This window comes from Mobula birostris, chromosome 12 (genome assembly GCF_030028105.1).
Source record: "Mobula birostris isolate sMobBir1 chromosome 12, sMobBir1.hap1, whole genome shotgun sequence".
In the NCBI taxonomy this organism is placed as follows: Eukaryota; Metazoa; Chordata; class Chondrichthyes; order Myliobatiformes; family Myliobatidae; genus Mobula; species Mobula birostris.
The window spans coordinates 28804359-28831484 of record NC_092381.1 but is presented as its reverse complement, the minus strand read 5'-3'; the positions used below and the strand labels follow the sequence as shown (position 1 = coordinate 28831484).

Here is a 27126-nt window from a genome sequence, read left to right as displayed (position 1 = left end):
TTTCCTGTGTGTTGCTCATGTATAATACAGACATCTTGAAAAATGTGCATATTTCAACCAGCTCCCTTGGCCCTAGGAGAATCATCATGCACATCTCCCCTAGTCTACGTTAGTGTCATAAAAATGACACCTGTTATTGTTGTAAAAAGTACAAAGTAAATTTATTATCAAAGTACACATATGTCACCATATACAACCCTGAGATTCATTTTCTTGTGGGCAATCAAGAAAATATAAGAGACACAATAGAACCAATGAAAGATATTTCCAGCAACACACATAAAAGTTGCTGGTGAACGCAGCAGGCCAGGCAGCATCTATAGGAAGAGGTAACAGTCTTCCGTTAACGCCCCACCTCCCCCTCATACGCCATCTGTTATTGCCCATCGTCTGGGCTTCCACCCTCCCCCTTTCTTTCTCCCTCGGCCTCCCGTCCCATGATCCTCTCATATCCCTTTTGCCAATCAACTGTCCAGCTCTTGGCTCCATCCCTCCCCCTCCTGTCTTCGCCTATCATCTCGGATCTCCCCCTCCCACTTTCAAATCTCTTACTAGCTCTTCTTTCAGTTAGTCCTGACGAAGGGTCTCGGCCCGAAACGTCGACTGTACCTCTTCCTATAGATGCTGCCTGGCCTGCTGCGTTCACCAGCAACTTTTACGTGTGTTGCTTGAAATTCCAGCATCTGCAGATTTCCTCGTGTTTGCGTTTTTAAAAAGATATTTCCATACCAGGCCGTGATGCAACACTACTCTCCACTACACATATATAGAAGTTTCTGAAAGTTCTAGATGACATGCCAAATCTTCACAGACTACTAAGGAAGTAGAGGCACCGCCATGGTTTCTTCATAATGGCAGATACATGCTGGACCCAGGACAGATTCTCTGAAATTATAACACCAAGGAATTTAAAGTTGCTGAACCGTTCCCCCTCTGATTCCCTGCTGAGGACTGGCTCATGGACTTTCGGTTATCTCCTCCTGAAGTCAATAATCAAATTCTTGGTCTTTCTGACATTGAGTGAGAGGTTGTTAGTGTAGCACCACTCAGCAGATTTTCAATATCCCTCCTATATGCTGATTTGTCACCACCTTTGATTCGGCCAATAATAGTGGTGTCATCAGCAAACTTAAATGTGGCATTGGAGTTGTGCTTGGCCTCACAGTCATAAGTGTAAAGTGAGTAGAGCAGGGGCTAAGCACACCATCTTGTGATGTACCTGTGCTGATGGAGATTGTGGAGGAGATGTTGCCAATCCAAACTGACTGGGGTCTGCAATTGAGGGAATTGAGGATCCAGTTGCGCAAGGTGATATTGAGGCCTAGGTCTTAAAGTTCATTGACTAGTTTTGTGGGGATGATAGCACTGAATGCCGGACTGTAATCGATAATGAGCATCCTGATGTATGCATTTTCACTATCCAGATGTTCCAGGGTTGAGTGAAGAGTCAATGAAGTGGTATTGTTGTTGACCTGTTGTAACAGTATGCGAATTGGAGCAGATCCAAGTTGCTTCTCAGTAAGAAGTTGGTATGTTTGATCACCAACTTCTCAATGCACATCATCGCAGTGGACGTAAGTGCTACTGGATGATAATTATCAAGGTGGGTTACCGCGCTTTTCTTTGGCACCAATATAATTGAAGCCTCCCTGAAGCAGCTGGGTACCTCAGACTGCCAGAGTGAGAGGTTAAAGATATCAACGAAAACTCCAGCCAGTTGATCAGCACAGGTTTTTAGTACTTAGCCAGGTCCCCATCTGGGCAAGATACTTTCCATCACTTCTCCCTCCTGAAGGATGCCATCACATCAACCTCATTGATGCAAAGCACAGGGCCATCAGGGGCTATGGAAGTTTGTGAAAGTGCCTGCATGTTTTGATGGTCAAAGTGGGCATAAAAGGTATTGAGCTCATCTGGGAATGAAAACGTGTAGTCACCTACATATTTTGCATCATTTCATGTTGTAGGGAGTGATAGCATTCAGACTCTGCCAGAGTTGTAGATCATCCTTCAGTGATTCAAGCTTGGTCCGGATTCGTCACTTTTCACAAGACATCGCCAGACATCCTACCCTGCAAAAACTCATTTCAGGGAGGTAGCACCATCAATTTGCGGGAGACTCCCGGAACGTCCGGGAAAGGTGGGGTGTCTGCAATAGAGTAGCTCCTTAGCAGCTAGCCAGCTAGTTTAAATAACGTTAGCAATGCTAATGAACGAATGACACCTGTTAAACTCATCTCAACATGTCTTTTTCAGTCTTAACCCACCATGGGCAATAGAAAAGTCACTGTTGCAAACAGCGCAGCGAGCAACACTCTCATTATTTTGACCCCTATTAGGCAGGGGTACACTTTAGTGTAGTCTGGGGTGACATATGTTTTATATTTTCTTTTTTTGGAACACTCTGCCACTCTGACTGTTTTTGGAACTCGCTCTTGCTCTTGCTCTCACTCTCGCTCTCTCTCTCACTCGTGGTCGCTCTCTCTCTCTCTCGCTCTCTCTCACGCGCTGTCTCACGCTCACTCTCAAAAAAATCAATTTCCAGGACATTGTATATAATTTGCAGGCATCAGGGAACCACTATTAATATGCGGGAGACTCCTGGAACTTCTGGGAGAGGTGGGCTGGAAATCATACCTGGACCTTGTGTACTTAACTTGGTGTTGGAGCTGAATGCTAATGATATGACCCTCAGCAGATTACGATTCTCACGGTTTACCCAACGCTTCTGGTGAGGGAAGACATTGATTGATTTTATGGGGACACACTCGTCTGTGATTGTTTTTATAAAGTCTGTGACAACTGAGATGTATTCTCTTAATATTGGTCAAGGGATAAATGTGAGGCAGCGTACTGAGGAAACTGTCAGAAAGTGCTGATAAGTACACAAGATATTGGTTTAATATTTAAAGTGTGGTCTTTCATTGGACAGTGGCACAGACGCAGTCCAAGTGTTCTACACAGTCCAGAGCAGAGCATGAAAAACCCAGTCACGATAAAGGAGAGGTTCTGTCTAGTGGAGCAGTTCATCGTAGGAGTGGTCTGAGTCAGAGTGGTAAAGCTTTGGCTCAACAGGCTTTGGTGAAGTAAACAGGTAGGTTTATTTCTTATTTCCGTTTACTTTTCTTTTCTTATTTAATGCTTGAAAAAATGGGAGGCATGTCTGCAGGACCAATGTTCTGTTCTGGGTCTCAGATGTGGGATTTCCAGGAGACTTCCAGCTTCCTCGATGGCCACACCTGCACCAGGTGCATCAAGATGCAGCTCCTTAGAGACCATGTTAATGAACTAGAGCTGCAGCTCGATGACCTTCGGCTTGCTAGGGAAAGAGGAGGTGATAGACAGGAGGAAGTCACCCCAAGGCTACAGGAGACAGATAAAGAGGGAAGGGAAAATATTAGATAGTGGAGAGCACCTGTGTGGCCATCCCCCTCAAAAGAAAGTACTCCATTTTGAGAACTGTTGCGGGGGGATGACCTACATGGGGAAAGCAACAGCAGCCATATCTCTCAGTCTGGCCCTGTGGCACAGAAGGGTAGAGGACTGAAGAGGATGGTAGCAGTAATAGGGGCTCTATAGTTAGGGTGACAGAGAGTCGATTCTATGGACATGAAAAAGAAACACATCTGGAGTACTGCGTGCAGTTCTGGTCTCATTCCTTGAGGAAGGGTATACTGGCTTTGGAGGCAATGCAGAGGAGTTTCACCAGGTTTATTCCACAGATGAGGGGTTTAGACTATGAGGAGTGATTGAGTCTCCTGGGACTGTACTTTCTGGAATTCAGAAGAATGAGAGGAGATCTTATAGAAACATATGAAAGGGATAAATGAGATAGAGACAAGAAGTTTGTTTCCACAGGAGGTGAGACCAGAACTAGGAGACATAGCCTCAAGCTTCAGGGGCGTAGATTTACGATGGAGATGAGGAGAAACTGCTTTTCCCAGAAAGTGGTGAATCTGTGGAATTCTCTGCCCAATGAAGCAGTGGGGGCTACATCAGTGTATATATTTAAGACAAGGTTGGATAGATTTTTGCATTGTGGGGTTTAAGGGTTATGAGGAAAAGGCAGGTAAGTGGTGTGAGTCCATGGCCAGATCAGCCATGATCTTATTGAATGGTGGAGCAGGCTCGACGGGCCAGATAGCCTACTCCTGCTCCTATTTCTTACGTTCTTATGTAAGTTAAGGACTGCATAAAAGCCAAGGAAATGGCATATAAGGTAACAAAAGTGAGTTGGAAGTTGGACGATTGGGAAGTTTTTAAAATCCAACAAAATGACACCACATTGATTGGCCTTGTTTCTCAAACAATAACAATGTGGCCTACGGGGAAAAAATCATCTCGCTGACACTGTGGTATCAAGAACCTCTCCCTCAATGCCGCAAAAACAAAGGAGCTGATTGTGGATTACAGGAGGAATGGAGACAGGCTAACTCCTATCGATATCAATGGATCTGGGGTTGAGAGGGGTAAACAGCCTCAAGTTCCTCGGCATCCACATCACCGAGGACCTCACGTGGTCTGTACACACCAGCTGTGTGGTGAAAAAGACACCACAGTGCCTCTTTCACCTCAGACGTTTGAGGAAGTTAGATGTGGCCGCAAATCCTAAGAACTTTCTACAGGGGCACAATTGAGAGCATTCTGACTGGCTGCACCACTGCCTGGTATGGGAACTGTACCTCCCTTAATTGCAGGACTCTGCAGAGAGTGGTGCAGACAGCCCAGCTCACCTGTAGTTGTGAACTTCCCATGATTTAGGACATTTACAAGGACAGGTGTGTAAAAAGGGCCCGTAGGATCATGGGGACCCAAGCCATCCCAACCACAATCTATTCCAGCTGCTACCATCCAGGAAGCGGTACCACAGCATAAAAGCCAGGACCAACTGGCTCCAGGACAGCTTCTTCCACCAGGCCATCAGACTGATGAACTCCCACTGACTTGAGTGTACTCTATATTAACTTTTCTATTTATTATAAATTACTATGTTTGCACATTGCACATTTAGATGGAGACGTAACATAAAGATTTTTATCCCTCATGTATGTGAAGGATGTAAAAAAATGAAGTTAATTAATTAATTCATTCAAAAGCAACTGAAAAAGTTATAAGAAGGGAAAAAATGTAATCTGAGGGCAAACTAGCCAATAATATAAAGCAGGACACTAAAAGCTTTTTCAGTTACATAAAGAGTAAAAGGGAGGTGAGAGTTGATATTGGAGCATGGGAAAATGATGCTGGTGAGGTAGTAATGGGGGACAAAGAAATGGCTGATGAACTTCAGTACTTTGCATCAGTCTTCACTATGGAAGACATCAGCAGTGTGCCAGAGGTCCAAGAGTGCCAGGGAGCAGGAGTGAGTGCTATCGCTTTTTACAAAGGAAAAAGTGCTAGGCAAACTCAAAGGTCTTAAGGTGGAGAAGTCATCAGGACCAAATGGACTACATTCCAGAGTTCTGAAAGAGGTTGCTGAAGAGATAATGGATGATAGTTATGATCTTTATTTATGATCGTTCAAAATCACTTGATTCTGGAAAATGTCACTCTACTCTTTATGAAGGAAGGAAGGCAAATGAAATTATAGGCCAGTTGGCCTAACCTCAGTGGTTGGGAAAGTGTTGGAGTCCGTTATTAAGGATGAGGTTTCCTGGGTGACTGTAAACATGTGACCTCACAGATTGAGGTCTAATCCTCATTCTGACCAAGGCCAGCAGCTGCCCTGCCATCTGACCCTGCCATCCACCAATACATCAGTGAATCAGAGTTACAGAAAAACAATGTCCAACGGGGTCTTGCAATCACAAGAAAAGCGACTAAGATGATCACTCGCAGTAAGGCTGCACACCGCCTTTGTGAACTGACTCTTCCGACGTCTCCCTGACATAAGCAGCAGCACAATCTGCACCAAGTCCAGCTCCTTCAGTTTCTCTGCCCACGAGTAACTCACTGATTGGGTAAACCTGCAGTACTTTAGTTCTTAATGTCCAACAGGGTCTTGTGATTGTAAATAATACATTTAAAAAAGGCTGACCCAATGGAAGCTGCTGTGATTGATCGAGCCACCATCTTGAGGAGGGAAGTACAGCTGGTGTTTTGATTTTTTTTTCCCTAGTGACAGCAATCTAAGAAGAAGTTTTTCCCCAATAAATGAATACATAAAAATCAGGAGGAACAAAGTGCATAGTTCCATTGGAAGTTCAAATGAACAAACAGAAGCATGAAAATATGAAGACAATAGTTCCTTTAATTTGTTAACACCAATTGACATTTAAATTTCAGAATTATAATTTGTGCAGCACCCAGTTGTTCTATGATAATTGAGTAATAAACAGTTTTTTCTATTCTCTCATCACAAACATAGAAATTCTTTGACTGAACATTAAAAAGGCAAAATCTGATCTGGTTAAAATGAAAAAAAAAACAAGTTAATGTGAAGCATCTCACTGTACAGGAAACAATTTTGCTTAATGAAATGAATATAATGAAAAAGTTAATAGTGTAATATTAAAGTACAGATCACTTTATTGCTTTGAAACAGAAGGGATTTAAAGAGTTTTCAAAAGGGGAGATAAACTGACAGGTTTAATATTAAGCATTGTACATTGTAAGTTTCGTGCCAGTTTACACACAAAAGTTTCTCAAACGTTCATAAGACATTCAGTGCAGGTAACACTATACCAGGGTGTTGCTGGTGTTCCTCTACTGTCTGAATTTTTTCTCGAAGTTGCTTAATTTCCAGTCGCTGTAGTTCAATGATTCGTTCTGACTCCTGGTCGAAATTAAGACGTGTAACTGTACCACTTCTTGAACAATTGTCTGGAAAGGAGCAAACCACATTTGTTCTTTTATCTAATATTCTGACATTAAACAAAAATAAGTATATGTACCTGCTCCTTGTGTTGATGTGTGCAATGAAAGACTATCTGAGTGATTAAAAACACGGTCATAAATTAATTATGGGTGAGTGCCCATTAGCTGGCATGGAAATGGTGAGTTGAACAGCCTGTTTCCATGCTCTATGACTCTAAAGGGCTTATCCCCAGCACCATTATACAGTGCCTATAAAAAGTATTCATCCCCCCTTGGAAGTTTTCATATTTTATTGTTTTACAATATTGAATCACAGTGGATTTAATTTGGCTTTTGTTGACACTGTTCCACAGAGACAAGACTCCTTCCTGTCAAGGTGAAAACAGATCTCTACAAAGTGGTCTAAATTAATTACAGATACAAAACACAAAATAAAAGTTTGCATAAGTAATCACCTTCTTTAATTCAGTACTGTATTTAGTAGATGCACCTTTGGCAGCAATTACAGCCTTGAGTCTGTGTGGATAGATCTCTATTGGCTTTGCACATCTGGACACTGCAATTTTTCCCTATTCGTTTTCATAAAATTGCTCAAGCTCTGTAAGATTGCATGGGGATCGTGAATGAACAGCCCTTTTCAAGTTCAGCCACAAATTCTAATTGGATTGAGGTCTGAACTCTGACTTGGCCACACCAGGACATTAACTTTGTTGTTTTTAAGCCATCCCTGTGTAACTCTGGCTTTATGCTTGGGGTCATTGTCTTGCTGGAAAACAGATCTTCTCCCAAGTCGCAGTTCTCTTGCAGACTGCATCAGGTTTTTCTCCTCAGGATCTCCCCGTATTTTACTGCATTCATTTTACCCTCTACCTTCACAAGCCTTCCAGGGCCCACAGTAGTGAAGCATCCTCACAGCATGATGCAGCTACCACTATGCTTCATGGTAAGGATGGTGTGATTTTTGGTGATATGCAGGAAGGCGTGGAGCTTAGGAGATGATGGCGCCTAATGGCGACTTCTTTACTTGCATCTTCAGAAACAGCTCTGTTTCTATCTTTAATATCTCTATTTTTCCCTTTGAGGGTTCTTTTGAAGACCCTGACCTGGAGTCATACGCTGATTTCGGTTCTTTGTGGGAATGGGACCCGCTCTTGGGGTCTCACGACTGGCTGCTATTCGATATATCAAGGACAAGGGGAGAAAAAAACCAGAGGACATGGGTTAAGGGTGAGGGGGGAAAAGTTTAAAGGGAACATTGGGGGGGCTTCTTCACACAGAGAGTGGTGGGAGTATGGAATGAGCTGCCAGATGAGGTGGTAAATGCGGGTTCTTTTTTAACATTTAAGAATAAATTGGACAGATACATGGATGGGAGGTGTATGGAGGGATATGGTCCGTGTGCAGGTCAGTGGGACTAGGCAGAAAATGGTTCGGCACAGCCAAGAAGGGCCAAAAGGCCTGTTTCTGTGCTGTAGTTTCTATGGTTCTATAGATGTGGCCTAGAAGACTAGCGCATCTTCGGGATTATGGGATCTTGTGGCTTTGGAGGCAGGGGCAGACTCGCGGTCGGTGCCTTTGCAGGAACCTGGTGTGTTGTTGGAGTACATGGAAGTTCGAAAGCGGCTAGCTGGCTGCTGGCTGTGTGCCCAGAGACCCGAGTTCTTTGGGCACAGAGCTCGGAAAAAACAATGCAACAGACTTTTAACATCATAAATCAGCGAGTTGTTTTGTTATGTCTCCTGTCTCGCTGTGAAACGGGGACATCACTTTTTCCCTTATTAGGGAGAGAGCGAGCCTGTGGTATGTCGAATTACCAGGTGAACGAATAGTCTTTGAGGTACTGCAAGTCTGTGTCTTTATTGATGCTTTGCTGCACGCTTCAGTGCTTGGTGGGGGGTGCATATGCTTTTTTAGCTGGTGGGGGAGGGGGGTCGTTGCTTTGCTGCTGCTTATGCGTGGGAAGGGGGAGCTTGTGGGGGCTTTGGGGTTCTAATATTTAACTGTCATTCATTCTTTGAGGCACTCCTCTCTTTTCGTGGATGCTTGCAAAGAAAAGAAGAATTTCAGAATGTATATGGTATATATTTCTTTGACATTAAGTGTACCTTTGAAACCTTTGACAACTTTGATATGCGGTTTTTGGCTTATGCTAAACATAGCATTTAACCTGATGGCCAAAAAACCCAATTTTAGTTTCATCAGACCATAGAACCTTCTTCCAGCTGACTTCAGAGTCTCCCACATGCTTTCTGGCAAACTCTAGCCAAGATTTTGTGTGAATTTTTTTCAACAGGTGCTTTCTCGTTGCCACTCTCCCATAAAGCTGCGAATGTTGAAGCACCCAGGCAACAGTTGTTGAATGCGCAGTCTCCTATCTCAGCCACTGAAGCTTGTAACTCCTCCAGAGTTGTCATAGGTCTCTTGGTGTCCTCCCTCACTAGTCCCTGTCTTGCACGGTCACTCAGTTTTTGAGGATGGCCTGCTCCAGGCAGATTTACAGCTGTGCCATATTCTTTCCATTTCTTGTACTGTCCTTAACTGTACTCCAAGGAATATTCAGTGACTTGGAAATTTTCTTGTATCCATCTCCTGACTTGTGCTTTTCTATAATCTTTTTACAGAGTTACTTGGAGCGTTCTTTTGTCTTCCTGGTATAGTTTTTGCCAGGATACTGACTCACCAGTATTTGGACCTTCCAGATCAGGTGTATTTTTACTACAATCAATTGAAACACCTTGTCTGCACACAGTGATCTCCATTTAACTAATTGTGTGACTTCTTAAACCAATTGACTGTACCACTGGTGATGTCATTTTGGGGGGTCAATATTTATGCAATCAATTACTTTGTGTTATACATTTGTAAATAATTTAGATCACTTTCTGGAGATCCGTCTTCACCTTGATACAAAAATCTTTTTTTGTTAGTCAGGGTAAAAAAAAACAAATTAAATCCACTGTGATTCAATGTTGTAAAACATTAAAACATGAAAACTTCTGGGGGGGTGAATACTTCTTATGGGCACTGTAACTAGCAATGCCACATAGGGGACATAACTTGTCTTGATGTTGCTTTCTAAGAAATAAAGCAAAATGTGGGAATTTATTGCCACAGACGATTGTGGAGGCCGTCATTGGGTATATTTAAAGCAGAGGTTGATGGTTTCCTGATTAATAAGGGTGTCAAAGGTTATGGGGAGAAGGCAGGAGGAAGACAATGAAGAGAGATAATAAATCAGCCATGATGGGCCTTACGGCCTAATGCTGCTCGTATGTCTTAATATCTGTCACTTAATTATGACAAAGTAGCTGCCCATCTTTGGCCAATTATTTTAGAAGGCAATTAAATTGTTAATATATTACTATATAAGTATTGTAGGTATCCATTTACAGACAACATTCTGTCTTAGGAAACATATTAACTCTTTCACAAAACCAGTCTGTGGACATGCAATCAACACACTGCTATTGGCTTTATGAAGAATCAAGATGGTTCAAAGATCAAGGATCATCTTTATTCACCATACTGTATACATTTACAGTATATTAGGAAAATGAGTCAATCAAGCTAAAAGTTAACAGTTAAGAACATGTTACTACTCAGTTGTCAGTTCAAGTTTATCCACAGAGTTTATAATGGTTCAGGGCAGTAGCTACCAAGCCTTAAAGAGAATTATCTCATGACTTGGTATGTCCTTCAATACTATCATGAACAAAAGTACATTTTTATCATAAAAACGAGGCTGGTAAACAGCAGTTAAATGAAAGTTTGCCTCTGGAGGAGACAATAGAAGTGAACTTCCACAGGACTTCCAATTTTCTTTGACTGTATAACTTTGGAATAATGCAGTAATTTAGTGAAATAACATCAGAAGAGTTTCCTTGAAATTTCACCCATAGTTTCATAACTGTATAAAAAAGTCTTGAGAGGTAGGCTTTTCTGATCAAGGGTGTGGACTATGCTCATAAAGGAGCCTGCATAATATTCTGCCTAAAGAAAGAATCTTAACTTTTTTTTAAGGGCAAACAAGAGAAAATCTGAAGATGCTTTTTTTTTAAGGGTTTTGACTTTCCTATATTTGCTTTATTAGGAAATCCAATAGCGTCACGTGCAAAATAACTGGTAATTTAGTAAGGTTAAATTCAATGAAATTCTTTGGATTTATTTTAAATTACAATGAACCCACTTCCAGTCAAATCTGCCAAGTGAACAGAATTCTGCTATACATAATTCTGTTCAATCAATATGCCCTGGATGAGACTCTGTTCATGAGATTAACTGGACTTTCCTGGTTTCATTGTGATGCTTCCCTGAAAACCACAGGTGAGATTGAAATAGTTTACCTTTAAAGTCAACAGCACATGGTTTCTTGGTCTTCTTCAGAGTTCCAAGAGTTACTTCCAAATCATGTACCTTGATTCGAGAAATCTTCAGTTCCTGCCTCAGGTCATTTATCTCCTTAATTAAAGCAACATTTTCCTGAGAAAATGAAAAAGATTGGCTTAGAACAACAGGAATTCTGCAAATGCTGGAAATTCAAGCAACACACATAAAAGTTGCTGGTGAACGCAGCAGGCCAGGCAGCATCTCTAGGAAGAGGTGCAGTTGACGTTTCAGGCCGAGACCCTTCGTCAAGATTGGCTTAGAAACTTGTTCCCAACTAAAAGCAGAGTGAATACCAGAAGTGGTTACAATATTGTGTGTCTGTAATTACAAGGAAAAATGTATAACATCATCATTCTTACCCTCAGTCATTAGGTTCTATAATGAGTCAACCTATAGCTGGGGAAGTGATGACCACCTCCTGTTATACTGTTTGAGGTAACTTATTTTTCATTCTTTCGTACTTGTCTTCTAATATTTATATATCTGTGTATTTGTAATGCTACTGTGATACTGTAATTTCCTTTGGGATCAAAAAAGTATCTACAGTATCTCTCTATAATGGATCCCAATAGTTCAACAATAACTAGCTTAAGTTTAAAATGGAAGCATAACTTTCTACAATGGTTCTTGATTAAGTCATATGGGACCATGTTATAAATGAGCAATAATGGTAAACAGTCATATTATTAAAATTATTTTTTATGTTTTAACATCATGATTCATTTAAAAAAAAATCTTTCTGCAGACTCTAATGCCAACACCATTATACAACTCCTTATAGTACATTCATTTAGTACACTTAACTTCCCCAATGTGCTTAACTAATGATTATCAGACCCAAACAAGATGCAGAGATGGAGAAGAGATGATCAAAAAGAACTGAATTTTAGGAAGGGCTAGATAGAAGTCAAAGGTAGAGATACAGACGTAGCAGGGAGCTTGTTGATAGCTTCAGTCTTTCTGCTGCAAGGAAAATGGCTCTTTATACACCTGATGCTGGAGAGTGAAAGAGACGTGAATGGAGGATCTGAGGAAGAACAGAGAGTGGATAGGGGAGGATATTACTGCCAATTGGTTATAGATTTTGAGACTTAAAGATATCCAAATTTAAAGAATTTGCTGGTGTAACACCAACTTAGCATGTTGAGTACTTCTCTGAAATATTTTCCAATTTTGATGCTTGAAATCACATTTGAGGAAGGTACTGCTTCAATTCACCTGTAACACACCCTTTACTTTCCAATCCGTCAGCTGACCAAGGGGAGAACATTTTGTTCTGGCAGCTCGGCTGACCATGTCACAATTAGGGCTTCAAACTCAAAGGATCAGGTTCCTGAAAATATGTCCTCTAAATAACTGTTTAACGCTGAAAGCTTTTTTATGCTCACATGTAATGTCCTATACAATGTGCATTATAGGGTGACTGTACATAAAAGAATGCAAGCCTATAATAGAACCTAACTAATCTTCCAACAATTAATTTAAGTGGATGATAACTTGGATAGTTCCAGAACATTTTCCATCACATTTTCCTCGGTGCTTCTCCAGGTGAATCTGTTTATTGTGAAGGACAATAACATTAATTCAAACACACATTAGTTTATGCAATTCTTATGAGGGCTGCTGAATGTTTAGAGATTGTTTATTGTAATTCTTCAGTACACAAGGGTAAAGGAGAACTAAATATTATATGATATTATTCCATGAACATTTAAACATAGTGATGTTGAATTTTCCATGGGAAAATTAATAACAAGATAAATATAACTAAAATGCTAGGCTTCAGTCATTCACAGGATGTAAAATATCTAGTCTATCAGACATGCAGAAAACAAACTTATTAAAGTTTATTACAGTTAATTAAAATTATTAACCATAATGTAATATTCTGTTGCTTCGACTGGGATTTCCTACCTGCATGATACGGACATTGTCAATACGATGAATTTCTGCATCTGTCAGTAGTTTTTTCTGAAGTGTTGCAATGCTTTTTTCCAGGTGATTTCTTTGTCGCCCAAATTCTTGCTGAATGTCTAAATCAATGGCTGCAATATCAAACTAACAAGTAGAAAATAGTTAAACCTGAAAAACTATTTAATTTGGTGTATTAAATTAAAAAATAGATTTCCTCATGCAAATGAAAAAGGCATGTCAGAAGGGCAAGGTCATGATAATTGTTGGGGATCTTAACATGAAAGTGGATTGGAAAAATGCGGTACTGGACCTTAAGAGAGAGAATTTGTAGAATGTCTAAAGGATGGCTTTTTAGAACAGCTTGTTGTTGAGCCCACTAGGGCATTGGCTGTCCTGTATTGGGTGTTCTGCAATGATCCAGAGGTGATAAGACAGCTTAAGGCTAAGGAACCCTAAGGGAACAGTGATCACAATATGGTCGATTTCACTTTGAAATTTGAGGAGAAACTAAATTCCAATGTTTCAGTATTTCAGTGGAATAAAGGAAATTACAATGGCATGAGAGGGGAACTGGTCAAAGTTGACTGGAAAGGGACACCAGCAGGAAGGACAGCAGAGCAGCAATGGCTGGAGTTGCTGTGAAAAATGAGGGAAGTGAAGATACAATTGAAGTCAGAAGTTTACATACATCTTAGCCAAATACATTAAAACTCTGTTTTTCACAATTCCTGACATTTAATCCTAGAAAACATTCCCTGTATTAGGTCAGTTAGGATCACTACTTTATTTTAAGAATGTGAGATGTCAGAATAATAGTAGAGAGAATGATTTATTTCAGCTTTTATTTCTTTCATCACTTTCCCAGTGGGTCAGAAGTTTACATACACTTTTTTAGTATTTGGCAGCGTTGCAATTTAAATTGTTTAACTTGGGTGAAACGTTTTGGGTAAATTTCCACAAGCTTCTCACAATAAGTTGCTGGAATCTTGTTCCACTCCTCCAGACAGAACTGGTGTAACTGAGTCAGGTTTGTAGGCCTCCTTGCTCGCACTTGCTTTTTCAGTTCTGCCCACAAATTTTCTATTGGTTTGAGGTCAGAAAATGATGTCAAGTCTGGTTCATCCTTGGGAGCAATTTCCAAATGCCTGAAGGTACCACGTTCATCTGTACAAACAATAATACGCAAGTATAAACACTATGGGACCACGCAGCTGTCATACCACTCAGGAAGGAGATGCATTCTGTCTCCAAGAGATGAATATACTTTGGCGCGAAAAGAGCAAATCAATCCCAGAACAACAACAAAAGACCTTGTGAAGATGCTGGAGGAAACAGGTAGACAAGTATCTATATCCACAGTAAAACGAGTCCTATATCAACATAACTTGAAAGGCTGCTCAGCAAGGAAGAAACCACTGCTCCAAAACCACCATAAAAAAGCCAGACTACAGTTTGCAAGTGCACATGGGGACAAAGATCTTACTTTTTGGAGAATTATCCTCTGGTCTGATGAAACAAAAATTGAACTGTTTGGCCATAATGACCATCATTATGTTTGGAGGAAAAGGGGTGAGGCTTGCAAGCCGACGAACACCATCCCAACCGTGAAGCATGGGGGTGGCAGCATCATGTTGTGGGGGTGCTTTGCTGCAGGAGGGACTGGTGAACTTCACAGAACAGATGGCATCATAAGGAAGGAAAATTATGTGGATATATTGAAGCAGAATCTCGAGACATCAGCCAGGAAGTTAAAGCTCGACTTCAAATGGGTCTTCTAAATGGCCAATGACCCCAAGCATACCTCCAAAGTTGTGGCAAAATTGCTTAAGGACAACAAAGTCAAGGTATTGGAGTGGCCATCGCAAAGCCCTGACCTCAATCTGATAAAAAATTTGGGGGCAGAACTGAAAAAGCGTGTGCGAGCAAGGAGACCTACAAACCTGACTCAGGTACACCAGTTCTGTCTGGAGGAATAGAACAAAGTTCCAGCAATTTACTGTGAGAAGCTTGTGGAAATCTACGTATACTAACAAAGTGTATGTAAACTTCTGACCCACTGGGAAAGTGATGAAAGAAATAAAAGCTGTCAAGTATGATGCACAATTATGATTTGATGGAGGCAGACGTGAGAGCACGGAGGAACATTTAGTGAAACTTCTGAAATGCCTATTTCGCTGCCGCCACTACTGTGTGATCCAAAATCTCCGGAGGGTAAGGCCCTGAATCCTTGGCTTTGCTTGTTGTTCGGCGGCCGGGGTGGGGTCAAAGCACTCGGCAGAGATGGTGCTTGGTGCTCAGTGTCGGAGGGCCGGTCAGAGGCTCAAAGTTTTTGGACGGACTCAGAGTTGGACTGTGGTCGGGTGCTTCAGGATGCTGCATTAGCAAGTTTACGGCGCTGGAAGCTCATGGCAGGGAGAGTTTCTCCCTTCTACCATTTGTGTGAGATGTTGGGGCTATCGGGACTTTGAGACTTTTTTTTAACCATGCCCATGGTCTGCTCTTATCAAATTATGGTATTCCTTTGCACTGTTGTAACTATATGTTATAATTATGTGTTTTTTGTCAGTTTTAGTCTTGGTCTGTCTTGTGTTTCTGTGATATCATTCTGGAGGAACATTGTAGCATTTTTTAATGCATGCATTTCTAAATGACAATAAATGAGGACTGAGTGTCCTCATAATCTAATCTAAAAAAGCCAAAATAAATCATTCTCTCTACTATTATTCTGACATTTCACATTCTTAAAATAAAGTAGTGATCCTAACTGGCCTAATACAGGGAATGTTTTCTAGGATTAAATGTCAGAAATTGTGAAAAACTGAGTTTTAATGTATTTGGCTAAAGTGTATGTAAACTTCTGACTTCAACTGTATATTCCAAATAAGGAGAATTTTTCGAATGGAAGAATGACACTAAGAAGGTCATTAGGAAGGAAAAGATGAATTATGAAAAGAAGCTGGCAACTAACATCAAAGAAAATATTAAAATTTTTTTTAAGTATTTAAAGGGTAAATAAGAGTTGAGGGTAGATATAGGACCAATAGAAAATGATGCTGGAGACATTGTAATGAGAGACACAGAGACTGCAGTGGAACTGAATGAGTATTTTGCATCAGTTTTCACAGTGGAAAACACCTGCAGTATACCAGACTTTCAAGAGTGTTAGGGAAGTGAAGTATGTGCAGAGAAAATTATGACGGAGAAGGTGCTCAGGAAGTTTAATGGTCAGAGGGTGGATAAATCTCCTGGACCTGATGGAGTGCGCCCTCTGATTCTGAAGGAAGTAACTGGAGAGATTGCCGAGGCATGAACAATGATCTTTCAAGAATTGATAGATTCTGGCATTGTACTGGATGACTACAAATGTTACTCCACTACTTAAGAAGGGTGGGAGGCAGTAGAAAAGAAACTATAGACCTGTTAGCCTGACATCAGTGGTTGGGAAGTTGTTGGAATCGATTGTCAGGGATGAGATTACAGAGTACCTGGAGGCACATGACAAAATAGGCCAAAGCCAGCATGGTTTCCTGAAGGAAAATCCTGCCTGACAGACCTACTGCAATGTTTTAGACCATAAGACCATAAGACAAAGGAACAGAAGTCGGCCATTTGGCCCATCGAGTCTGCTCCGCCATTTTATCATGAGCTGATCCATTCTCACATTTAGTCCCACTCCCCCACCTTCTCACCATAACCTTTGATGCCCTGGCTACTCAGATACCTATCAATTCTGCCTTAAATACACCCAATGATTTGGCCTCCACTGCTGCCTGTGGCAACAAATTCCATAAATTCACCACCCTCTGACTAAAAAAATTTCTTCGCATTTCTGTTCTGAATGGGCGCCCTTCAATCCTTAAGTCATGCTCTCTTGTACTAGACTCCCCCATCATGGGAAACAACTTTGCCACATCCACTCTGTCCATGCCTTTCAACATTTCAAATGTTTCTATGAGGTCCCCCCTCATTCTTCTAAACTCCAAGGAATACAGTCCAAGAGTGGACAAACGTTCCTCATATGTTAACCCTCTCATTCCCAGAATCATTCTAGTGAATCCTCTCTGTACCCTCTCCAAGGTCAGCACATCCTTTCTTAAATAAGGAGACCAAAACTGCCCACAGTACTCCAAGTGAGGTCTCAACAGCACCTTATAGAGCCTCAACATCACATCCCTGTTCCTATACTCTATTCCTCTAGAAATGAATGCCAACATTGCATTCGCCTTCTTCACTACCGACTCAACCTGGAGGTTAACTTTAAGGGTATCCTGTACGAGGACTCCCCAGTCCCGTTGCATCTCAGAACTTTGAATTCTTTCCCCATTTAAATAATAGTCTGCCCATTTATTTTTTCTGCCAAAGTGCATAACCATACACTTTCCAACATTGTACTTCATTTGCCACTTCTCTGCTCATTCTTCCAATCTATCCGTATCTCTGCAGACTCTCCGTTTCCTCAGCACTACCAGCCCCTCCACCTATCTTCGTATCGTCAGCAAACTTAGCCACAAAGCCACCTATTCCATAATCCAAATCGTTGATGTACAATGTAAAAAGAAGCGGCCCCAACACGGACCCCTGTGGAACACCACTGGTAACCGGCAGCCGATCAGAATAGGATCCCTTTATTCCCACTCTCTGTTTCCTGCCAATCAGCCAATGCTCTATCCACATATGTAACTTTCCTGTAACTTCATGTGCTCTTATCTTGTTAAGTGTGTCATGTGTGGCACCTTGTCAAAGGCCTTCTGAAAATCCAAATATACAACATCCACTGCATCTCCCTTGTCTAGCCTACTGGTAATTTCCTCAAAAAATTGTAATAGGTTTGTCAGGCAGAATTTTCCTTTAAGGAATCCATGCTGAGTTCTGCCTATCCTGTCATATGCCTCCAGGTACTCTGTAACATCATCCTTGACAATCGACTCCAACAACTTCCCAACCACCGATGTCAAGCTAACAGGTCTATAATTTCCTTTTTGCTTCCTTGCCCCCTTCTTAAATAGCGGAGTGACATTTGCAATCTTCCAGTCCTCCAGAACCATGCCAGTTTTGAGGAACTTACAAGCAGGGTAGACAAAAGAGATGTAGTAGATGTGGCGTACTTGGATTTTCAGAAGGCCTTTGACAAAGTGCTGCACATGAGGCTGCTTAGCAAGATAAGAGCCCATGGGATCCATTGATCATGTGGATAGTCAGAGGCTTTTTCCCAGGGCTGAAATGACTATCACGAGAGGGCACAGTTTTAAGGTGCTTAGAAGTAAGTACCGAGGAGATGTCAGGGGTAAGTTTTTTTATGCAGGGTGTGGTGAGTGCGTGGAATGGGCTGCCGGCGATGGTAATGGAAGCGGATACAATAGGGCCTTTTAAGAGACTTCTGTTCAGGTACATGGAGCTTAGGAAAATAGAGGGCTGTGGGTAACCCTAGGTAAGTTCTAAAGTAAATACATGTTCAGCACAGCATCGTGGGTCAAAGGGCCTGTATTGTGCTGTAGTTTTTCTATGTTTCTATGGAATTAGAGGGGAGTTACTAGCATCAGTGGAGCATTGGCTGATCAGCAGAAAACCAAGAGTGGGAATAAAGGGATCATGTTCTGGGTGGCTGCTGTTACCAGTGGAGTTCCACAGGGGTCGGTGTTGGGACCACTGCTTTTTATGATGTGTGTCAATGATTCGGACTATGAGATCAATGGATTTGTGGCTAACTTTGCTGATGATACAAAGATAGTGGAGGAGTGGGTAGTGTTGACGAAACAGAGAGCCTGCAGAGAGACTTAGATAGTATAGGGAATAGGCAAAGAAGTGACAAAGGAAATTCAATGTTGGGAAGTGTATGGTCATGCACTTTGGTGGAAGAAATAAATGGGCAGACTATTATTTAGATGGGGAGAGAATTCAAAGTGCAGAGATACAAAGGGACTTGGGAGTCCTTGTGCAGGATACCCCAAAGGTTAACCTCCAGGTTGAGTCGGTGGTGAAGAAGGCGAATACAATGTTGGCATTCATTTCTAAAGGCATAGAATATAAGAGCAGGGATGTTATGCTGAGGCTCTATAAGGCACTTGTGAGACCACACTTGGAGTATTGTTTGCAGTTTTGGGCTCCTTATTTCAGAAAGGATACACTGACATTGGAGAGGGTTCAGAGAAGATTCATGAGAATGATTCCAGGAATGAAAGGGTTACCGTATGAGGAATGTCTGTCAGCTCTTGGGCTGTATTCCATGGAATTCAGGAGAATGAGGGGGGATCTCAGAAACATTCTGAATGTTAAAAGGCCTGAACAGATTAGATATGGCAAAGATATTTCCCATGGTAGGGGAGCCTAGGACAAGAGGGCACAACTTCAGGATTGAAGGATATCCATTTAGAACAGAGATGCAAAAAAATTACTTTAGTCAGAGGGTAGTAAATCTGTGGAATTTGTTGCCACGAGTGGCTGTGGAAGCCAAGTTATTGGGTGTTTTTAAGGCAGAGATAGATAGGTTCTTAATTAGCCAGGGTATTAAAGGGTATGGGGACAAGGCAGGGGAATAGGAATGACTGGAAGAATTGGATCAGCCCATGATTGAATGGCGGAGCAGACTTGAAGGGCTGAATGGCCTACCTCTGCTCCTGTATCTTATGGCCAGATGGTCTAACGAGAGTTAAAAATTCTGGGAGGCAAGAATCACAATTTTGCAAATAGTTAGGCACATTAATGATTGAAATGGATAAAACATACCTTTCAAGACAACTAGTTTTTAATCATACAGCCTTGAACTTGATTAGACTGTATCCATTCCTATACTTTATTTATTTAACTGGGTATATGAGCATTTTTGCATAGCAATTATTTCAATAAAATTATGTTTTAGGTTACATTTTAATAATTGATGAAAAGCTACAAAAATAGACCTTATAAGTTCTGGGATCTTATTCATACCTCGAACTAAGTTGATTCTGTGTACTTTAAAGATGAGACTGGTGGTCAAAGCAAAGTATCACAGAAGCATTGTTCCTTTTAAATCAGTCCTGATGTGCATGTTGTAACATCGTTGATATGATTTCAACTTTCACAAAACTTCCATTCCCTAAACGTGCACATTCCTTGGTCCTTAAACAAGTCTCTGATCTTTCCATATCCAACATGACTTTGCCCGAAGTTTTATTAGGCTAACAGATTGTTTGTTTTATGTTATATTAATGCATTATCAATACTAGAAATTGCATTTTTAACAGGACTGATGTCAATGACTTTCCCCTAGAGCAGAGAAGACAAAGATAATCTAATTTAATATTTTAGAATTATGCATTGTTTGATATGATGACTTGAATTTTTTTCCCTTTCAGGAAAGATGTGGAGGCTTTGGAGATAGTGTAGAAAAGGTTCACCAGAATGTCGCTTAGACTGAGGGTTGTTAGCTATAATGAAAAGTTGGACAAACTTGGATTGTTTGCTCTAGAGTAGTGGTTCCCAACGTGGGGTCCACAGACCCTTTGCTTAATGATATTGGTCCGTGGCATAAAAAAGGTTGGGAACCCCTGCTCTGGAGTGTTGGAAGGCTGGAAACTGAAAGAACTATATAAAATAATGAAAGACATCGATGGAGTAAATAATTAGTCTTTTTTCCCCAAGGTAAAAATATTGAATACTAGAGGGAATAGGTTTAAAGTGATAGGGGAAAGTTTAAAGGAGATGTGCAAGGCAAGTTTATTTTGTAACAGAGTGGTAGGTGCCTGGAACACGTTGCCAGGGCAGATGGTACAAGTGCACATGATAACAATGTTTTAGAAAGATACAGGTACAGACAGGCAACAGACGGATAGAGACCATGTGCAGGCAGGTTAGGTTAGTCAGAAAGGGCTATTCCTGCACTCCACTGTTCTATGTACAAATGTGAATGCAACAGCAAGGCTACATCAGTTTAAACAAGTTCTTAGGCTTTATCTGGTGAAAACAGAAAGGAAGTTCCTGCACAGACAGTGTTATCAGGATATGAAGTGTCTTAGGTGATTGAGTAGTTGAAGCACAATATGCTATGGGAAAACTGCAAGGATACTAGAATAGCTTTAGATTATACTAGCAAGGAGCTAATACAGACAGGGTCAGGATATACTTAAAACGATACTTATTGATATAAATTTCTGATCCTTGCACATTTTGTTCCAATTTGTGGACATTGGAAAGCAGTGAAATTTCCAGGAGTGTATATACTAGAGGCCACCGGCAAGGGGAGGCACGTTCAGTTGACAGGTAAGTAAACGAGGGTTAAATGCAGCATCTCCAAGTTTGCGGATGACACGAAGCTGGGCGGCAGTGTTAGCTGTGAGGAGGATGCTAAGAGGATGCAGGGTGACTTGGATAGGTTAGGTGAGTGGGCAAATTCATGGCAGATGCAATTTAATGTGGATAAATGTGAGGTTATCCACTTTGGTGGCAAAAACAGGAAAAAGATTATTATCTGAATGGTGGCCGATTAGGAAAAGGGGAGGTGCAACGAGACCTGGGTGTCATTATATACCAGTCATTGAAAGTGGGCATGCAGGTACAGCAGGCAGTGAAAAAGGCGAATGGTATGCTGGCATTCATAGCAAAAGGATTTGAGTACAGGAGCAGGGAGGTACTACTGCAGTTGTACAAGGCCTTGGTGAGATCACACCTGGAGTATTGTGTGCAGTTTTGGTCCCCTAATCTGAGGAAAGACATCCTTGCCATAGAGGGAGTACAAAGAAGGTTCACCAGATTTATTCCTGGGATGGCAGGACTTTCATATGATGAAAAACTGGATGAACTAGGCTTATACTCGTTGGAATTTAGACGACTGAGGGGGGATCTTATTGAAACGTATAAAATCCTAAAGGGATTGGACAGGCTAGATGCAGGAAGATTGTTCCTGATGTTGGGGAAGTCCAGAACGAGGGGTCACAGTTTGAGGATAAAGGGGAAGCCTTTTAGGACTGAGATTAGGAAAAACTTCACACAGAGTGGTGAATCTGTGGAATTCTCTGCCACAGGAAACAGTTGAGGCCAGTTTATTGGCTATATTTAAGAGGGAGTTAGATATGGCCCTTGTGGCTAAAGGGATCAGGGGGTATGGAGGGAAGGCCGGTACAGGGTTCTGAGTTGGATGATCAGTCATGAACATACTGAATGGTGATGCAGGTTCGAAGGGCCGAATGGCCTACTCCTGCACCTATTTTCTATAAGTTTCAGAGAATAGCTTTCAAGAGGATCTTCTGTGAGGGAAACTGAGGGAATCAAAATTGGGTGTGCAACCATGCTACCTAGTGTAGAAGTGCCACTCCTCTTGGTTCAACTTTGCCACCTATGCATTCACAGCTTGGACTGAGTAAAAGAGGTTTTACTCTTCAAGTTGTCATGATAAAATCTTCCAAATCTACTGGCAAGATAATTAACCATGTTTGTTTTACTGAGTGCTCTGGTTTCTTCCCACATTCCAAAGACTTACAGTTAGGATTAGTGATTGTGGGCATGCTATGTTGGTGCTGGAAGCATGGTGACCCTTGCGGGCTGTTCCTCACTGATTTGATTTGACATAAACAATGCATTTTGCTATACAGTATGTTTCAAAGACAAATAAAGCTAATCTTCCAAAAAAAAACTAACATTGGACCCCTCTCTCAGGACAACATCCCCAGCACTGAGGCTATAATTACACTCGGTCAGTTCCAATGAGCCAGCCACGCCATTAACATGCCTGACAACACAGCTCGAAGATTACCAGAGAGACAGAGGAAATGATTCAGGTATGTTCTTAGAGTCTCCTGCCCAGGGACTGAGAGTCACAAGCCTGACCGGCTTCGTACAATTACAGGCAATGATCAGATGTACTCACGCCTATTAAAAACACAGAGAGTTTTAGGAACATGAAGCCTTCCCACTTCCTGAAAGTGACCCTAAGAAGAAATTCCTGATGATGAACGTGATGAAGCAGTCTGAAGAAGTTCCCACTACCAGACATTCTCACTGTCTGGCATTATTCTGAGGGAGGAGACCTTGGAAGCATGAGATCTCGTGATGCTGCATGATTACCAAAAGGCCATTGCAAGTAAATAAGAAACCTAACAGATGGTAGTGCCAATTGCGAAGAAAATCAAATACAAGTCACAGAATTCCTGAATATGTTATATAGATAAGCAAAAGAGTCAGAAATGAGCAATTGAAGTTACAATGGGACCAGCCATGATCTTATTCAATGGTAGGGCAGATTTGGAGATCATGGACCTAATCCTGCTCCTGTCATGGTTGGGATCGGGGTCCCTTTAAATTTACCTTGTTTATGTTATGATCCGGACCATTGATTCCCTGTTTCCCGTGTCCCTCGACTTTGGTGATTAGAGGCAATAAACACTCGGCTGAACCGGTAGTTTATAGTCTCCGGCTTTCAGCTGTTCGGCGCAGGAGCGTCTGCAAAGTCATCCAAGGTACGGTGTGCCGATGTCATCTGGCCGGAGCAAACCTAGTCTCTGCCGAAGCGAGTCCCGGTAATTCGCCTCTCCTCACCGGAGCAACCCTGTCCAGATACCTCGCCAAAGCGAGCCTGCAAAGTTCCCTCACCGAGGTGGGTCTGTCAGTTAACCCGCCGGAGGGAATCAAGAACCACTGTCTCCTGTTCCCGGGCCAAGTCGAGAGCTCGCCACTACCCGGAGGCTCCAAGTCAAGTCCTGGCTCCGGCGGCATTCAAGCACTAAGTCAAGTCCTGGTCCTGGCAGCATTCAAGCATCAAGTCAAGTCCTGGCCCTGGCGGCTTCCCAGTTCTGAGTCAAGCCCTGGCCCTGGCGGTCTGTGATTCCTGTCCTGCCCCCTTGTCTGAATCCCTTCTCTGCCACTCTCGCCTCTAGCCCTCGTCTGCAGCCCCCACCTGCACTTTGGTCTAGTTCCATCACCTGAGCTAGATAGGTACTGTCTGGTGTTCATTCGTGTTGGTCTTGTCTTGTCTTCTCCTCGCCTCCGTGGGGTAAGTCAGGCTGTCTTGCTGTTGCTCCGCAGGGAGTCATGTCTTGTCCTCGCCTCTGTGGGGTAGGTCAGGCCACCTTGCCGTTGCCCCGTGGGGGGTCATGAGTCCCGGCCCTATGTCCTGTACCCAAGGAGGGGTCCTGGCTCTCTGTTCTGTGTGCGAGTCTCGGCCCTATGTCCTGTACCCAAGGAGGGGTCCCGACTCTGTGTTCTGTGTATGTGTCCATGGTTCCATGTACCTGCTCCCCGAGACCAAGGCTCTGTGTTCCCATGTTCCTCCTCTCCCTAGCCCATGTCATGTCCTTGCCTGGTTCTGGGGTCCGAGCCCGAGGCAAGACCCAGGTACTGGGTCCTTGTCCAGTCTCTGGCTCGGAGTCCATACCCTAGCCTCTTCATGTCTCCTCTAGTTCTGGGAGCTGATCCTGAGTCCAAGCCCAGACCCTTGGTCCCAGCCTAGTCATAGTCCTGAGTCCTTGTCCAGTTCGCTATTTCCTGCTCCTGCCTTGCTCTCCTAGTATCGAACAATAAACTAAATCTAAGTAACCTCACAAGATGTGTCTTGCATTTGGGTCCACCCTTGCTCCCAATGCCCTCATCAATGTGACAGCTCCTTCATACGTTCTCTCCTTCTCTCTATCTTTCACTTCTATGGTTGCTCACACCACTGTGCTCTTCATTACACCAACTGAAACACTCAGATAGCAAGTGAAAAACATTGTAGTCTCATCAACAGGAGATTTTTCTAGAGCACCTTGTAGGACAAACCAAACAGATGTGGAGGTTTGACCCTCATGTACTGTATAATAAGGTAAAGTGAAGATAGCAAGGGGTGTTTATGGTGGTCCTTGAGAATCATGATGGAGGTGGTGAACATGCAATAAAGAATTAGTTGGAGGGTAATTGCTGCAGGACCCAGTATAGACCAGGGCTAAATACCTTACCTCTGTGCCATCAGAAATTAAGAAAAATTGACATGATACTGAAACAACTAAATAGAAGGTAGGTTTAACAAATTTTGAAACATTGTCCATTTCCAATATGACAATCTGAATCCCCTGCAGATAGTTAACTGGAGAAACAAGTTTCACAATGGATACAGTTCCATGTGATAAATTGTCTGACTTCAACAGCTATACAATTCAACTGCACAGAGTAGAGAAGGTACAATTTTTATTATGATGTACACTGTAAATGTTTAAATTATACAAATGGTCTTACCACATCTGTCTGGGGTACATATTTCTCATACAGTTGCTGCACACTTTCTTTCAGTTTTTTTGGATCTTGGATAAATCCCACACAGCTGTATACATCAGTCTTAAAACGTTTGACAACAGATTCAACACGATGCACCTGAAAGTGAAGAAATGGGAAACCATTAGAATTGAAAAGTATCACAAAGATGGAGAAAAAGAAGAATTTTAAAAAGAATAACATCAGTTATTTAAAATATTTGTAGTTTTAAATTGGATTTACCACTGATTTGGTGCAGACCCGATATTATGCAGATAGCACAAAGCATCAAATTGGGGTTTACCAAGATGTCATGAATTGGCTCATGCTTGCAATTATTGTGATGCCACCAACCTCTAATAATATAGATGTCTAAAACTAGAGGGTAGAGTAACTCAGATTGCAAAGAAATTTGTACTACATGTGATGATATTTTACAGTAAAATTAGTATGTTTAACAATATAAAGGATTATTTCCACTGTGTAATTTTCTTCATTGAGCATTAACATCTTATGGATTAATTTAAACATCTGCCTCAAAAAGATGAAAAAAAATAAAGAAAGGTGTGCCTTGCATACATATAAATCATGACTACCAGGTGTCCAAGGACTCAATAAAGTACTTTTTGAAACAGAATCATATTGTCATGTAAGAAATATGGCAGCCAGTTTAGAAACAATATTTTTAAGTATTTGTTGAGATAAATATTGATCAACTGTCAGAGAGAATGGCCTTGCTCTTCTTCAAAGTAGTGCCACAGATCATTTACAAAAGTCAAGAAGTAAATTTTATTATCAAAGTACGTATATGTCACCAAACACTAAACTGAGATTGATTTTCTTGCAGGCATTTGTAGTAGGACAAAGAAGTAATACAGAATCAATGGAGGACCACTCACAAATGAAGACTGACAAATAACGCAAATACTAAAAGAAACAAGTAATAATAAATAAATAAATAAACAAATAGACAGACAAATAAATAAATAAATAATACTGAGAACATGATATGTGGAGTCTTTGAAAGTAAGTCCAAAAGTTATGTTCATTGACCAGTTCAGTGTTGTGGTGAGTGAAGATGTCCATGCAGGTTCAAGAGCTTAATGGTTGAAGTGTTGTAACTGTTCCTGAACCAGATGGTATGGGACCTAAGGCTCCTGTATCTCCTTCCTGATAACAGCATGACTCCAGTGGTGAAGTTCTTGATGATGGATACTTGAAATTTACACCCACTTCAAATGGAATCTACATCTTCTCTATAATTCCTCATGCTGAGATGGTACCTCCAACACGGGAGTATTTCATTGGTGGGACATTGAACTGTGGAATGTAAAACGCTGAATCATGAATCATAAATAATTTCATCAGGCAAGAGCACTACACTAATTCATGGACATCTCCTTTTAGGTTCTGGTACTGGTGTATGTGCTGGTAATAACTACGGGGTGATCGTTAAAGAGAATGAGCATTAAACGGTTAAGGTGCATATCAATATAATCTTATAGAATGGCAGAACACAGCTGAAGGATGAAATAGCTGAGTCCTGTCCTTATTCTGTTAGATGCTATTGGTAAAAATCTGCTGAGGATAGTTTTCCTTAAGGGCTGTTCAGTTCAGGATTAAATCAACAAAAAAAAGCTGGTATGAATGACCAATTAAAACTTCATTTGTCTTCTTTCCTTTCAAGTAATACTGTTTGAGTGAAAACCCATCAATATCACAACAGCATAGTTTATTTTAAATTTGAAATAGATAAGGTTTTTATAGTCTAAGTAATTTTTGCATGCATTTGGAGAATTACCCACCAAAATGTTTCTTGAA

General features: G+C 41.6%; 1 protein-coding gene across 4 annotated transcripts in view; it reads right to left on the bottom strand.

Moving 5' to 3' along the window:
* Positions 1–6229: 6229 nt before the first annotated feature.
* cfap57 (cilia and flagella associated protein 57) overlaps positions 6230–27126 on the bottom strand; it is a 93311-nt gene continuing 72414 nt past the window's right edge. For 3 of the 4 annotated variants that reach the window (XM_072273524.1, XM_072273526.1, XM_072273525.1), the window contains 4 exons: positions 25291–25425; positions 13114–13257; positions 11157–11292; positions 6230–6819 (listed from right to left, as the gene is read on the bottom strand). In XM_072273524.1, the coding sequence (XP_072129625.1) occupies positions 6650–6819; positions 11157–11292; positions 13114–13257; positions 25291–25425 (585 nt within the window). In that variant the 3' untranslated portion in view covers positions 6230–6649. Of the gene's footprint in view, positions 6820–11156; positions 11293–13113; positions 13258–14082; positions 14278–25290; positions 25426–27126 lie in introns of those variants that run through there. The other variant, XR_011887975.1, reaches the window with a different exon arrangement.